The following is a 16,866-nucleotide window of genomic DNA, read 5'->3' as shown; positions in this document are numbered from 1 at the left end:
GTTCTACCCATTTCTGCCATCAATTACCTGTCCGGCATGGGATTATTCTCCAATCCTGCTCGATGATCCCTTTTGCCTGTTGTCGAATGGTGCATTATTGGAGGATGCATCCAGGTCCTGATTTTGGATAGGACTGTGGTGCTGCTGGGGTCACACGTACTGATAATGAGAAGGATACCTGTTCTCATCATCTCCCAGGTTCTGTGGATCAGACCACAGCAGGAGCACAGTGCCGGCCGTTCTAAAGATTCAGCAACTTTGTGATCACTTCCCACAGGTTTCCTAAAGATGTTGTGTATCAGATTGTCCACCTGCACTTCCCAGCGATCAGCAGCAGGGAACCGAGACAAGCCATTGTTCTGTGCCACAAATCTCCCTTGTTCCACCAACCAGAATGGATAATGGAAGCCAAGCATGTTCCATGGAATATCAATTTCAGATACTGAGGGTTGGGCAGTAGGATTGTCGAGTATGAGTAAAATCTGTAAATGGCTGCATTAGACCAACACTGGGAGTACCATGCATGGTTCCCATCTCTGCATCATCCTATCACACCAACACTGGGAGTACCATGCATGGTTCCCATCTCTGCATCATCCTATCACACCAACACTGGGAGTACCATGCATGGTTCCCATCTCTGCATCATCCTATCACACCAACACTGGGAGTACCATGCATGGTTCCCATCTCTGCATCATCCTATCACACCAACACTGGGAGTACCATGCATGGTTCCCAACTCTGCATCATCCTATCACACCAACACTGGGAGTACCATGCATGGTTCCCATCTCTGCATCATCCTATCACACCAACACTGGGAGTACCATGCATGGTTCCCAACTCTGCATCATCCTATCACACCAACACTGGGAGTACCATGCATGGTTCCCATCTCTGCATCATCCTATCACACCAACACTGGGAGTGCCATGCATGGTTCCCATCTCTGCATCATCCTATCACACCAACACTGGGAGTACCATGCATGGTTCCCATCTCTGCATCATCCTATCACACCAACACTGGGAGTACCATGCATGGTTCCCATCTCTGCATCATCCTATCACACCAACACTGGGAGTACCATGCATGGTTCCCATCTCTGCATCATCCTATCACACCAACACTGGGAGTACCATGCATGGTTCCCAACTCTGCATCATCCTATCACACCAACACTGGGAGTACCATGCATGGTTCCCATCTCTGCATCATCCTATCACACCAACACTGGGAGTACCATGCATGGTTCCCAACTCTGCATCATCCTATCACACCAACACTGGGAGTACCATGCATGGTTCCCATCTCTGCATCATCCTATCACACCAACACTGGGAGTACCATGCATGGTTCCCATCTCTGCATCATCCTATCACACCAACACTGGGAGTACCATGCATGGTTCCCAACTCTGCATCATCCTATCACACCAACACTGGGAGTACCATGCATGGTTCCCATCTCTGCATCATCCTATCACACCAACACTGGGAGTACCATGCATGGTTCACATCTCCATATGCTAGATGCAGACCCACCATGTGAGCAGCATACACAGTTCCCAACTCCGTGTCCCTGGATCAGAACCCCAATGGGAGCGCTGTGCACAGATCCTGTTGTTGTATCCCCTGAGTCAACTCCGTACTGGAACGTGATTCAAATGTGGGAATTCTGGAATAATTTCTTTTTGCTTGGACATTCTAACCTTTCTTTCCTCTCCCTCCCTCTCCCAGGTTATGACCTGTGACTCACTGACAATGCTCACTTTCATTATTGTTTCTGGTGACTTATGCAAAACCGTACTCAGAACCTCCCTTACTCCATGAGGGCCGGTGACCTCCCTGGTTAGCGAACCGGTGAGTCTGGAGTTCGAGGCCTGCAGTTCAGGGCCTCATCATCAGTGACACAGAAGATCAAAGACCAAAGTCAGTGAAGCCAGAAGTCGAGGCCCAGTGCCTGAACTCCTGGGTCTCTGAACACGTGAGTCTAGAGACCCTCAGACAGCCTGTCCTGAGAGAGAGGGAGAGGGAGAGGGAGAGGGAGGGAGAGAGAGAGAGAGAGAGAGAGAGAGGGAGAGGGAGAGGGAGAGGGGGGGGGGAGAGAGAGAGAGAGAGAGAGAGAGTGTGTGTGTTTGTTGGTGCTGGACTGCGTGGTGACACTTGTGGGCTGCCCCAGCACGTTCTTAAGTCGTGTTGGTTGGTAATGCAAACAGCACAGTTCACTGTATGTTTCAATGTACTTGTGATAAATAAATGAATCTGACTCTGGGTAATGTGAACATTGTTATTATCTATTTACATTAATGACTCAGACTTTTAAATCCAAAGCAGAATTTCTAAATTTGTAGACATTCCACATTGGGGGAGCTGTCAATACCGAGTAGGACTGAAAAACAAAAATGTGGGACATTAAAAAGGTTGCAGAATGGGTGGATAATTGTTAAATACAGCTTAACATAGACTGATGCAAGATAATACACAATAGTAAGAAGAATAGAGAGCCATGATTTGGATGGAGCAAGGATAAATGTCCTAAGAAGAAAATGGGGCCTTGGTGCAAGGATCCACCAATTTAAATAAAATGCAGAGTCATTTCAGTAAGGTTATAGGTTAAAAAGATTCCAGAAGAATAGATTGAACGTGAAGGACGTTGTGGCTGCTCAAGTGCTAATGATGAGGATTTCTGCCGCTACCAAGCTTTTCTGCTGCGTGCAGATAGAAAGTACAGATCAGATAACATTGTGGAGAGAGTTAACCTTTCAGCTCAATGCTACCTGATCTGCTGAGTATCTCCAGCATTTCCAGTTTCTATTTCAAGTTTTCAATGTCTACATTTTTTTTGTCCTTCAGTTTTAGTTTATCCAGTCTTTTCTCACAGCAAATATCTTCCAATACTGCACATCCTTATGAATCCAAGTTGAAAAGTTTAAAAGTTCAAAGTAAAATTTATTATCAGAGCTGCTTTATACAACCCTGAGATTCTTTTTCTGCGGGCATACTTGGCAAATCTATAAAATAGTAACTGTAAACTGTAAACATCAGGAGCTGTTATCTGTAAACAAACTGTACAAATGCAGATATTAACAAATAGCAATAAATAATGAGCATGAAATAATATAACAGAGTCCTTAAATGAACGTAGCTATCCACTTTTGTTCAAGAGCTTGATAGATGAGGGGTAGTAACTGTTCCTGAACCTGCTGGTGTGAGTCCTGAAGCACCTACTACCTGATGGCAGCAATGAGAAAAGAGCACAGCCTGGGTGGTGAGGATCTTTGATGACGGATGCTGCTTTTCTACGGCAATGTTTCATGTCGATTTGTTCATTTGTTGGAAGGGTTTTACCTGTGACGTACTGGGCCGAAGCCACTACCGTATGTAGGATTTTCTGCTCCAAGGCATTGGTGTTCCCATACCAGGACGTAACGCAGCCAGTCAGCACACTGTCCACTATACATCTTGTTACGTACCTCGTAACTGGGTCACTTACCAGCAAAGATAGAAAGGTCCGTTGAAGTCTGATGGTACTATTTTTAACAGTATTTATTGATAAAAATACACAAAAATAATATCAATGCAACCATACAGATAATATACGTCGTCAATACTAAATCTAAACGCACGGGTATAATAATAATCAATAAGAAATAACTATCGTTGTCTAGGGGATAATGTATTGTCCGATGGAAATATAAAAGTCACTCAAGTTCATTCAAGCTGCAGGCAGCAGCCTTTGGTTGGAGTCAAGAGAGAGAGTTTAAACTTGCCCGTTCCTTTTATGATGTCAATCCTTCGAGAGTCGTTAGGGCTGATTTCTCCTTTGTTGTTAGCTAAAGCCGTTCTTCTGTGGCAAGGCCCACCAATTCCGAGGCAAATGGAAAAGGACGCACGTGGCTTTCCACCGGCTTTCGCTATTTCGCTGTTACAGGATTTCTAGCGTTTCTTCTGGTGCGTCTGAGGGGCTGTTCCCACAGACCCTCTTTTATGCCCACTCACGGGGTCTCAGATGTCAATCAGGGTGGAATGATGCCATCCCCCAACCAGCCCACGTTGCCCGAGGGCTTCCACGAAGCACAGTACTCAATACACAATTCCGTCTCGAAGAGACAATGGCTGTTTCCTGTAGCTTTGTATCGCCGAGGGGCCAAGACATTCCAAACGTCTCTCTCTCATTTCCTGGGTCTCCTGACCTGAATTAATAGCGATCTTGCGATTCTCAAAAAGGAGGGGGCTACTTTGGGACCCTTCGACCCCTCAGAGTTGGGCACAGGCGTAACAATCTATAGAAGTTTGTCAAGGTTTTCCATGACATGCTGAACCTCCGCAGACTCCTGAGGAAGTAGAGGCACTGTTGTGCTTTCTTCGTGATAACATTTATATGATGGGTCCAGGACAGGTCCTCTGAGATAGTGACATCCAGGAATTTAAACTCCCGAGTCTTGGAGTTTACTGATTGGTTTTGAGGGGATTATGGTGTTAAAAGCCGAGCTGTAGTTGATAAGGTGCATCCTGACGTTTGCACCTTTGCTGTCCGAATGTTCCAGGGTTGCGTGAAGAGCCAACGAGATGGCATCTGCTGTAGACCTATAGCTTTGGTGGTAAATTGGAGTGGATGCAAGTCGCCACTCAGACAGGAGCTGAAATGCTTCAACACTAGCCTCTCAAAACATGTTACCATTGTGGATGTAAGTGCCACTGGGCAATAGTCATTTAGACAGGTTACCATGCTCTTCTTGGGCACCGGTATGAAGGAGGTGGGTACCACACACTGCTGGAGCAAGAGGTTGAAGATATCTGTGAAAACACCAGCCTGTTGGTCAGTACAGGTCTTCATTACTCGGCCAGGTACTCCATCTGGACTGGATGCTTTCCTTGGATTCGCTCTCTCGAAGACAGCCCGTATGTCATCTTCCGATACTGAGACCTAAGGATCATTGGGAGACATGGGGGTGCACGATGGTTCCTCCCTGTTCTGGTGGTCTAAGTGAGCATAGAAGGCATTCAGCTCATCTAGAAGCGAAGCTCTGCTGTGTCCTATGTCTAAGATCTAGCTTTGTAGGAGGTTATGGCATTCAAACCCTGCCACAGCATTCCTCGTTGATTCCAGTCTCATCGGGAATCTCCACTTTGCCCAAGAGATGGCTCTCGTGCGGTCATACCTGCACCTTTCATGGCATTCTTGATCTCCAGACTCGAATGCCTCTCATCTGGTTCTCAGCAAGTTCTGGATTTCATTGTTCATCCAGGACTTTGATTGGGGAAAACCCTGAATGATCCACAACTCACCCACAGCTGCTTTAATAAAGTCTGTAACGATCCTGGTGTGGTCATTCAGGTCCTCAGATGAGTTCGTGAACACGACCCAGTCCACTGACTCAAGGCAATCCTGTAACCATTCCTCAGCCTCCCATGACCACCTCTTGGTTGTTTCGATCTCCGGAGCCTTGCTCTTTAGGCTCTGTTTGTATGCAGGTAGCAAGAGTAGAGCCAAATGATCCAACGTGCCAAATTGTGGTCTCATTCCTTATAGTAGTGTAGCAATGGTCTAGTGTGTTGGGAGCTCTGGTGCAACAGGTTATGTGCTGGTGATAATTGGATAGGGTTTTCTTCAATCAGGCCTGGTTAAAGTCACTAGCTATAATTGATTTCTGCCACAATATTAAAGCTGATTTGAATTGTACATAGCTTTTATTAAGGTGATAGGATTGGTTGAATATGTGTGTATAGAAAGCCAGCAGTGTCACTACACTGATGTAAATGAATCTTTAAGCAAAGCACAGTGTGGACACAAGCAGGGCAATTGAAAATGTTAAATAAAATAGATATATTTAAATAAATTTGACTTTCCTTGAATGAAATATGTTTGTTACTTCAGTCAGTCTTCTTGTGTAATAATAATTTGGAGCATAAACTGCAGCAAAGTCCTGAAAGTATTTATGCTATATTGTGGTAAAATAGCAACAATTTTATTTAAAGTCAAACCCACACATTCTGAAAAATACGTTCAGTATTTTTAGACTTCAAATTGATTTTCTGCCAACTTACAACAGTTCTTTGTAAATGACAGAGAAATTTTAAAATGTTTTAGGAACATAGAAAACCTACAGCACAATACAGGCCCTTTGGCCCACAAAGCTGTGCCAAACATGTCCTTACCTGAGAAATTACCCATAGCCTCTATTTTTCTAAGCTCCATGTACCTGTCCAGGAGTCTCTTAAAAGACCCTATCGTATCCACCTCCACCACCGTCGCTGGCAGCCCATTCCACACAGACACTGCTCTCTGCGTATAAAACTTACTCCTGACATCTCCTCTGTACCTACTTAGAAGTTTTGATAAATTTAACTATCACTTGTTTTTATACTAATTTTATAAATACCTATGACTTTGGAAGAGATTATTTAAAATCGCCAACATATTTTTGTAAAAGTCACGTGTAGGTTGGAACAATGATGCATGTGAGAGAACATTTTAGATGCTTTAAGTTTGTGTTTATACAAATAATCACTAATTTATTCCCAGTTTAAGCTTGAAAAAGATTTCTATGGAAGGCTGTACAGTTCATGTCATATTCAGTGACAAAACCACTGTTGTTTTTCTTGTTTTTGTTTTATATTTGCACATTTTGTCTTCCTTCGCACACTTGTTGTTTGCCTGTCTTTGTGTACAGCTTTTCACTGCTTCGATTGTATTTCTTCCTAACAGCTGTCAATGCCAGCAAGAAAATGAACCTCAGGGCAGTACGTGATGACATAGCCATACCTTGATAATTAAATTTACTTTGAACTTTGTATTGAACAACAGTATTTTGAAATCTTTTTAGGAAATTTTATATAATTGATGTGATTATATGCAATCGTATGGAGATGTCCAGGTTTTACACCATTGTCTTATTAAAATCAATAAACCTTCAAACTTGCCTTGCTGTGATTAAAGTTTTGCTCAAGTTCTTATAGTTCATAACCTGCTAAGTTAAAAATAAGATAACTTGGACCTATTTGGAAGCTTCCTTTAAACTTTTTTTGTCATTAAATGGACTAATGGACATACTCATGAAATCTGATATCTCTCATTGGTTGTTTTATGATTCTTTAATAAGTGGATCTGGGAACGTAATGGAGAAATTCCAGCTGGCTCTCTTGGACTTGAGTTGTTTGTTCAAACTTGTTAAAAACTCAGGAGAAAAGATGGAGTAGGATATCCAAAAATCACAAAAATCAGGGACAAAGCTCTTTTTTCTGAGTATAGATATTTGAAAAATTTCTTAGCACAGTACAGAGAGAGGGAGCACCTCTGACCATTTCATACACAGGTAGTCTCTCACAATAGGAATGTGGATTAAAAACAGATGCAAAAGATTTGCTTTAGTTGTCACATGCACATTGAAACACCATTGAAATGCATTGTTATGTGTCAACGAACAACGCAGTGTTACCAAGCTTATGGTGCCAACATAGCATGCCCACAGTTTACTAACGTTAACCATTTATCTTTGACAGATGAGAGGAAATTGGAGCACCTGGAGGAAGCACACTGTATGTGGTTATGGGGAGAACATACAAACTTCTCACAGACAGTGGTGGGAATTGAACCCCGAACCTACAGCTGGGGCTGTAAATCATTCTACAAACCTTCAAGCTACCGTGCTGCCCTATCACAACAGTCTTGTGGGTTCTTCCACTGATGGGATAGATGGGGTGGGCAGGTGGGTACTTTCTGAGGTGGCCTGTTCCTTCTGCCACTTTTGTGGTATCACTGTGCATTCCAGTACATGGCCTCAGTGCTCCTCCAGCCATCCTGATTATTCCCTCTCTCCGATGAACAGTCACGGGCAAGAGATCCCCAGAGGTCAGTGGGGAAATGCCTTTCCCTCAAGGAGGTGTTCAATGCATTCTTAAAACATTTTCTCTGTCCACCTGGTAATCTATTCCCAGTGTGGTTAATGGTCTATTGTGAATTGCCTGGAATAGAGAATGATGGAATCTGGCAGGTGCTGATGAGGATGTGGCAATGAAGGCCTCTAGGTTCTCCTCATCATTAGCTGGGACACAGTACAATTTTACAAAGTTTTGTTCTGGCCACATTTGGAGTTCTGGTTGCCCCACCATAGGAAGGAAATGAATCCATTGGAGAGAAGACAGAGGAGGTTTGCCAGCATGTTACCATGGATGGCTTGTTTCAATTATGTGAAGAGGCCGGGTTCATTTCCCTTGGATTGGGGAATGCTGAAGAGAGGACCTGGTGTAAACGAATGAGGGACAATTGCAGGGTATCTTCTCCCACAGTAGAGGGGTCTAAAATAAGATTTACAGTAAGGGATGAAAAGTTTAGGATTCTTACTGCTCATTATGCCGCTGGTGCTTAGGGCAGCAATGACGGTCTCCATCTCTGGCGGTGTTCAGGGCGTCCTTCATAATGTCAGTCGCTTCCCCTCGGTTTGCACTGCTGTCACCAATGCAAGCCCCAAGACACTCAGGAAAACCGTCACACTCAGACGTAGAAGGGTTCTTCATTGCTGTATCAGTAACAATTTGGTTTTAACGGTCAGGGTTGTTAGCCCAGAGCTGAACCCCCGAACCTGGAGGACCATTGGATCACCATTAGTCTGGACTCTACCCTTTCACCTGCTTGGCATGGGTGACCCTACCAAGAGCCAGACCGTAAAGCCCTGACACCAGCCCACATAGCTCTCCAGGTCATTGAGGCACCCAAGCCTCCAAACCACGACAAGGTTGTCCTCTTGGAGGAGATGTAGAGGTGTTCTGAGGAAAAAACATTGCACCCAGAGGATGGAACTCACTGTATGAATGGGTGTACTCTCATAGCTCTTAAGAAGTATCTTGACAAGAAGTATCTAGCCAAAGCGTAGAAGGCAAGGAGCTCATAAAAGGGATGAATATAGATTGATAGTTGATGGTTAGCATGAACTTTGTGGGCCAAATGGCCTGCTTCTGTGCTGCCTGATTCAGTGATTCATTAGCAAACACGAGGAAATCTGCAGATGCTGTAAATTCAAACAACACACACAAAGTGCTGGTGGAACACAGCAGGCCAGACAGCATCTATAGTGAGAAGCGCTGTTGACGTTTCGGACCGAGACGTCGACAGTGCTTCTCCTTATAGATGCTGCCTGGCTTGCTGTGTTCCAACAGCTTTTTGTGGGTGTTCAGTGATTCATTATGTGTGCATCTGTCATCATCTTGTTTATAAACTTCATTTCTGAGCTGAGTTCGAATATTAGCTGACATAGGTTGGGACTGATGTTAATGCCAGGCTTAATCACTGCCTGCATCCTTCAACACTGTCTTGAAGCTGCCTTCGAAGCAAAACAGGGATTAAGGATGGGAAGTTGTGGCACCCCGTTTCCTGGAGGGTATCTCCGCCCCAGTCACACCGCACACACAGAGGGCTGTGATGCACGGACGTGGGGCATCCACGGACCGAGCTAGGAGTCCGCCCGCATGTCAGGTCCACGGACCAGCACGGACGAAGGGGGAGCAAGTTGTCTGCAGGTTCCTGAGTCAGAGTCCTGTGCAGGCAGCAGGAACAAAGCCCAACAACTCCCCGGGTTCACGAATCGGTGAGGCTAGATCTCGAGGCCGAGCGTTGGCGGGGGGTCCGCTGTGGTACTCGAAGGCCCAGCGACTACGTGTCCAAGTCCAAACCCGAGCCCACTGGAGGCCAAAGAATTCGACCTGTCTTGGGGTTAGGAGCCTGTGTATGTGCGTGGGTGGGATGGAGCTTGTTTTGCTGCTGTTGTTTTGTTGCTTGTCTTCTGTTTTGCTGTGCTCTGCGTTGTTTTGCAGAGTGCTGTGGGCATGCTATGTAGAGGCTGGAATGTCTGACGACACTGTGGGCTGCCCCCTGCACAGCCTCGGCTGCATTGGTTGTAAATGCAAATAATGCATTTCACCATATGTTTTGATGTGCATGTGATAAACATCCTTGAATCTTAAATCTTGAAACTGAGCACCAAGAAGCCTTGAAGTCAACGCAAACTCCATGAGTACCTGGTACGTGTAGAGGAGACTCCGGGCTGTATATCAGGTGGCTGATAAGAAATATTTAAGTAATGGTGGAGTTAATGAGTAGAGAACAAACATACCCATCCCTTTGAAGAAGATTCTTTGACTGGCTGACTGAAAATTGTTTAACGGCATTTCCTGTGCAGAAGTGTAAAGGAGAATTAAATAATTGTTACTCTGGATTTGATGCAATATAAAAGAAAGAAAGATAAAGAACACAATAAAAATAAAAATAAGATAGATTGTGTGTCCATAAAGCACTGCTAGGCTGTACGTAAGGTAACTGACAGGAAATATTCAAATAGCAGTGGAGTTAGTGGGTAGAGGTGTTGATCACCTTACTGCTTGGGGAAAGTATCTGTTTTTCAGTCTATGGTCCCGGTGTCGATGTTACGTTGCCTCCACCCTGATAGAAGAGGGGTAAATAGTCCATGAGCAGGGTGGGGTAAGATCCTTCATGATGTTATTGGGCTCCTTTCTGTATACATGCCCTTGATGAGGGGCCGGTGATGCACTGGGCAGCTTCAACTCCCTGTTGTAGAGGCTTCCTGTCTGCTGCAGTGCAGTTTCTGCACCTAGCAGTGTTGCAGTTTGCCAAGATGCTCCCTACTGCGCATCTGTAAAAGTGTCGAATCCAGCTCTCTTCAGCCTCCTCAGAAAGTAGAGGCATTGGCGAGCTTTCCTGACTGTGTAGGATGTGCTCTGGGACCATGAGAGATCGTGTGAGATGTGCAGTCCCGGGAGTTTGAGACTGCTAGGGGTGGTGGGGCATTCGTCCCGAAGCCGATAACGATCTCCTCTGTCATGTTGACATTCAGGTAGAGGTTATATACTTGGCAGAAGGCCTGGAGCTCTTCCACCCCCTCTCTGTAGGCCTTCTCACTGTTGTTGGTCACGAGCCCCACCGCTCTCGTGTCATCTCGTGACGGTGTGATTTTTCGGGTGTTAGGCAGTGCGGAGTGCACAGTAATAATCTCAGCACCTGGGGAGGGTGGGAGGCACCCATGTTGAGGATGACGAGGAGGGAGGAGCAGTTGTGCATCCTGACTATCTGATGAGGTTGGGTGAGGGATTCCTACGGCTTCTAAGTGCTTGATTCACCTGGGCAATGTGACATTAGGAACACCGCTGAACTCCGGAGCATTTGCACTGGTATCAAATCATCAGATCTCCATCATCATCTACCAGCTCCGCATATTTTCAATATATGACAGTCATGTGTTTGTGCCATTCTCTATGTGATTGTCTTGAGTCACTCTGGAAGCTAAATTAGAAGCAAATGGCCAAATAAGAGATGCTACACAAACAAACTTCGCAACTCCTGATTCCTCATTAAGTTTCACCTTCTTTAAGAACTAAAAAAATGCTTCCTATTCTAAAAAAGTGCCTGCCCTGGCAAGGCAGTTTTACATGTTGACTGGTGCTCTTTAGCAGTCTAAGAGTTAAAAGGGAAAGTTTTCACTAATGAATTCCATTGGCTTTTAGTGGGCGTAGATTTAGTGCGGAAGAAGTATGTGAGGATCTCATTTGCAAACATTGCTGGGCAGCTCAGGGAAAAAGAAGGGACTAAATACCTGTAATTAACTGGACTATAATTCAGTTCATCACCACACCGTTGCAGCAAATGGATCTTTCGCAGAAAACAGCGGGAAGCAACATGAAATCCCAGGTCCTTGTTTTCCTATCTCTCTTCTGTTTCTGGACAACCATCTCTGAGGTAATAGACATTGCTTTTAGACCTAATAACGTGTAATTTCTTGGAATCTTTGCCTGCGTGTCTGTGCACCTACTTTTTCTTGGATTTCTGATCTGTACTTCTAATTATTGCACAACTTTTGAGTGTAGTTTTGTGATAAGAGTACATTTGTGATAGAAGAAAATTACTTGCAATTTCCTACACTGTGGGAATTGCAGCCCAGTCTGGTTCTACACAAATGTTGTTATATATAATTTTCTAGGGTGTGTGCACATATTGCACTGTGGCAGTATATTTTAAGTGTCTGTGACGAATACTGATCAATACACAGTACAGTAGTGTAGCGGTTAGCTCAATCGCTTTACAGCAAGCACCGATCGGGGTTCGATTCCTGCCTCTGTCTTAAGGAGTTTATATGTTCTACCCGTAAGCACGTGGGTTTCCTCCAGGTGCTCTGGTTTCCTCTCACATTCTAAAGATGTGCGCTTAGGGTTGGTAAGTTGTGAATGTGGAACAACAGCTTGACATGGAATAGATGGGCTGAAGGGCCTATTCCTATGCTGTAGTATTCTATGATATCAAGACTGTGTAACTCTATACAAGTTGTTTATATTAATATAATTGATGAGCAGTAACAGACCTCAGAGATTTATATGTTATGTAGTTGTTTCATGCTCTGTGTTTACAAACCGTGAAATTCTGTTTACAAGTACATAAAGATTTTTACTCCTCATGTATGTGAAGGATTCAAGAAATAAAGTCAATTCAATTTCGTTCCCTAGGGGAGAATATTAGTTTTGATTTGTAAAAAGGATATTTGACATCAAAGCATGACACGGGAGAGTACGTATTTAGCAGAGAACAGCCATGAGTGAGAACACAAAATGCTCAGAGTATCATGTAAAGAATTTTTCTTTCCGCCGAAAGGATATATTTGTGGTTGAGAGGTTGCAGCAAAGGTTCACATCTTGATTCCTGGAATTTGGTCTGCCAAATAAGGAAAAATTGAGTAATCTGGACCTCTATTCCCTAGAGTTTGAAAGATTGGGAGTTTACTTCATTGAGACGTGAAGGGGTGGGACGGGCGTGGACGGTGGGGAGATACAAGAAATTTCTGATATTGGAATGCAGAGCAACAGACAATCTGCAGGAGGAGATCAGTGGGTCGCATAGCATCCGTAGAAGGAAAGGAACTGTCAACATTTTGGTTCAAATTCCTGCTCAGAATGGAGGTCACCCAAAACAATGAAAATTCCTTTTTCCCCACAGATGCTGCTTGGCTGTCTGAGTTCCTCCTACAGATTGCTTGTTACTCTGGATGGGGAGGATGTTTCCAATGACTAAGATGTCCAGGTCATTTAAGACTGAAATAAGGAGACATTTCTTCATGCAGAGAGTGATGAATCTGGAATTTTCTATGCTGGAAAGCTCTGGAGGTTCAGTCATTGCATTCATCCCAGATTAATAGACCCTTGGCTGTTAGAGAGATCAGGGATTGATACAGAACATCAGCCATGATCTTCTCTTGGGCTGTATGGTAGAGTAGTGGTTGGTGTAATGCTATACAACACCTGTGACCCGGGTTCAAATCCCACCACTGTCTGGAAGGAGTTTGTATGTTCTCCCTGTGACGGTATGGTACATTCCAAAGACGTACCAGTTAGTAGGTTAATTAGTCACATGGGAGGGTGGGCTCATTGGGCCAGAAGGGCTCGATACTGTGCTGTATCTTGAAATAAAATTAAATAAAAAATAAAATCAAAAAGTAAATGATTTTATTGAGTTGCAGAGCAGAGTTGAGGGGCTGAATGGACTACTTTGCCCTTATTTCTTCTTCCTGCATGTTCGTGGAACTGTAGATGCAATAAAAAGTAAATACCCTGCAGGTAAGCACCATCTGTGGAGAGAGAAACAAGATTAATGTTTCAGGTCTATGTCCTTTCATCAGAAACCAGAGGTGTGAACAAATACAGCATAATATGCAAGGAAAAAGAGATTGCTCCTGATGAAGGGTCTCGGCCCAAAACGTCGACAGCGCTTCTCCCTATGGATGCTGCCTGGCCTGCTGTGTTCCACCAGCATTTCATGTGTGTTGCACATTTAAGGATGACCCAAAGCATTTGAATTGCTATAATATGAACTCAAAGTGGTAAACTTGTTATTTTTATTATTAGAGATATTGTACAGTAACGAGCCCTTGGCACCCCAGTAACATCCAGATGACTAATTAACCTACTAACTCGTACGTCTTTGGACTGTGGGAGGAAACCCATGTGGACATTACGGGGCGACCACACACACTCCTCACAGACAGTAGAGGGAGTTGAACCTGGGACACTGGTGTTGAAAAGTATTATGCAGACCACTATGATACCATGCTATTGTAAAAAATAATGTTACTATCTTAACAGGAAAAAAATAGATGTTACTGAGAGCTGACCAACAGAACATCAAAAATATAGATATGTGAAGATTATCATTGCTGCACACTTTATTTCTGATCCTAGGGTTAAGAAATGGACAACACTTGATTATAGGTTGGTTTCATGCTGGGATAAATTGTCCATATTAAAATATAATAAAGTGGGCAAATGTATATTTCCTTAAACAACGAGATTGAAAAATTGAATAATTGGAGTCTGAAACAGAAAGTGTTAATTAGAAGAAATATCTAAATATTAGGTAAAGGAAAAGAGAGAGAGAACAAACAGATTTTCACTTCTTTTAAACAAAAGTCTCCAACGCTAGCTCAAATCTGAAGTAATAGGATTCCACAATTCTTAACGTTAATCTTCTTCGTCAGGGAGTTGTTTTGCCATGTCTGTGATATCACATTATTAGACCAGGATTATAAACTCTTCTTTAGGATAGTTTGAAGAAGGCATATCAGATAAACACATTTTTCCATTATTCCACATTTTTCAAGGGCTGAATTCTCAGCAAGGTACTGTTATCTTTCATTCTACGACAGAGCAGGGCATCTTTGACAATAGGATTCCTAATTTTGATATTTACTTGTTTGCGCACAGTTAAATTCTAGGTCACGTTGCTGCAAATTCTGGTTCAATGAAGTTATTGCACAATTAAATTCCTAAATGAGCTTGTTTAAATAAACAAGTTATTCTAGAGGGTCATGGGAAGCAAACAGAGGTTTGCCTGTGAGTACGAGCCCAAGATCCTTCGTATTCATTAAGGACTGCATAACGCAATTTGCCACTTCATTCCAGTTAACTGATCATTCAGCATTTTAACACAAAATTCCCACTTGAGTATTATTTGTTAAGCTAAAATAATTAGCTAATTGTTATCCTTGTGTACAAATTTCATTAGGTGCGCACTTTGCATAGAGCAGCCTAGAATCTCACAGGATTTAAAATTGATTTTAAAAAAAATACTTCAACAATGTTGCCATTTGGTCTGTAGTCTGTCTTGGCCCCTTTCCATAGCGCATAATATTGTTTTTGTTTTTGTTTAATGAGGCAAAAGAAAAGAAGACATCAGACGAAACCATATAAACCTAAGCATATCGAGGCTTCAACTACCATTACACAAAGGGGAGCAGGGTATCTTCCACCAATTGGCAAGCGGCCCAAGCTCGCTGGTGGCCTGCCTTTGGAGCTGGCACATTTCCGCTGGGATTCTGGGTTCTAGTCATTTGGAGAGGCCCGGAACAGTACTGGATCTCTCTTGAGTGTGTGTGTGTGTGGCAGGGTCCGCCTCCTGGGTTTCCTTGACAGGCTGGCAGGCCGCATATTCACTAGCCATTAAAACTAACTTTCAGCATCACTCAGGCGCTAACATAGATAATGATGACAAAAACCTCAAATTGTTATAAACCTAAAAAAACATTAAAACACCAAAAACCATATTTGAAAACAATTGAAGTGATTTAAATCAGTAGGATTTAAACAAACGTTGATTTAAAGTGAAGCCAGAAGGTGCTGGAAAGTAATAGAGGGGAAGCCAAGGAATTTTGATACTGACACATGTTAAAACACTCTGTTGCCTGGTTGAAGTTATTGTGACTTTGAATCTTTTAACTCCAAATCAGAGGGGTAACTATGGGAACCTGCATGGCTCAGTCTTATAACAGAGGCCTTAAAAGGCATTAGTCAGACCACACTTGGAGTATTGTGAGTACGGTAGTTTTGGGCCACTTATCGAAGAAAAGTTGTGCTGGCATTGGAAGGAGCCCAGAGGATGCTCACCTGTAAGATTCTGGGAACGAAGGGGTTAACATATTGCAGTAACTTCTACTTTACAAAAAGACCACTCGACAACTTGATGGCCAAAAGAGCATCTTTATCTGGGATGGCAAATGATATTTACAATACAGAGGCTTCCAGGTACCTCGTGCGGATTGGGTGGAGGAACTATATACAATGCATACTGGGAGTAAAAAGAGTGGAAGTAAAGACCTCACCAACCCCGGATCCCGCCTCTCGTTACCAACAGCTTCCCGATTAGTATTAACTTACTTTTAATAATACTCACGTTACTACACTTCTCCCCCTTTAAAATCCAACATTCCCCAAATATAGAAGAACTGGGAAATAAAAACAGTGGTATCATTAGCAACAGGTTACCAATACAAAAACACCTAAAAAAAAAAGGCAAATTCAACATTCAATCTAACAAAAGAAACTATCCAATCAAAGAATCAGTCTGTCAGGAGGTTTGCGAGGGCGCTGCGATCTACGCACTACCCCCGGTGACCCAGCAGGCACCACTGGTGAGGATGTTTTGGGTGGATCTACTGTTGGGGACACAAGAGGGGTCTGTGTGTCTGCGTGAGAATGTCCGTCCTCTTCAGGGGACTCTGCCCCCTCTGCCCCCTCTGCCAGTGTCTCTCCCTCTAACAAAGTCACTGGTGGACATGCTTTCCTGGTATGCATTAAGTGGTCGTTGCTCCTTAACTGTTTTGGACTACTGAGCTTCTTTGAAATCGGTGGCAAGCTATTCTCAGCAGTATTGGGATAAACGGCATCTGCAGGTTTGCCACCTAGCTTGGAACGCACTGAAGCAGGAACTTTGGTTTTTGAACCATCGTCACGACCGTGGCTCAGAATAGACCCAATTGCAACTTTTTCATAGAGTTCCTTGTTATAACTTGGAACTATCTGGAGCTCAACAGCA

The 16,866-nt window shown here is 43.6% G+C and overlaps 1 protein-coding gene across 3 annotated transcripts in view; it reads left to right on the top strand.

The window, feature by feature from the left end:
- The first annotated feature begins 11,540 nt into the window (after positions 1-11,540).
- LOC140714687 (platelet-derived growth factor subunit A-like) overlaps positions 11,541-16,866 on the top strand; it is an 86,830-nt gene continuing 81,504 nt past the window's right edge. For all 3 annotated transcript variants that reach the window (XM_073026144.1, XM_073026145.1, XM_073026143.1), the window contains exon 1: positions 11,541-11,751. In XM_073026144.1, the coding sequence (XP_072882245.1) occupies positions 11,659-11,751 (93 nt within the window). In that variant the 5' untranslated portion in view covers positions 11,541-11,658. The remainder of the gene's footprint in view (positions 11,752-16,866) is intronic.

The sequence above is a fragment of the Hemitrygon akajei genome, chromosome 22 (genome assembly GCF_048418815.1).
Source record: "Hemitrygon akajei chromosome 22, sHemAka1.3, whole genome shotgun sequence".
NCBI classification, from domain to species: domain Eukaryota; kingdom Metazoa; phylum Chordata; class Chondrichthyes; order Myliobatiformes; family Dasyatidae; genus Hemitrygon; species Hemitrygon akajei.
Note: the sequence above shows the minus strand (reverse complement) of the source record. Positions and strands in the feature narration are given on the sequence as shown.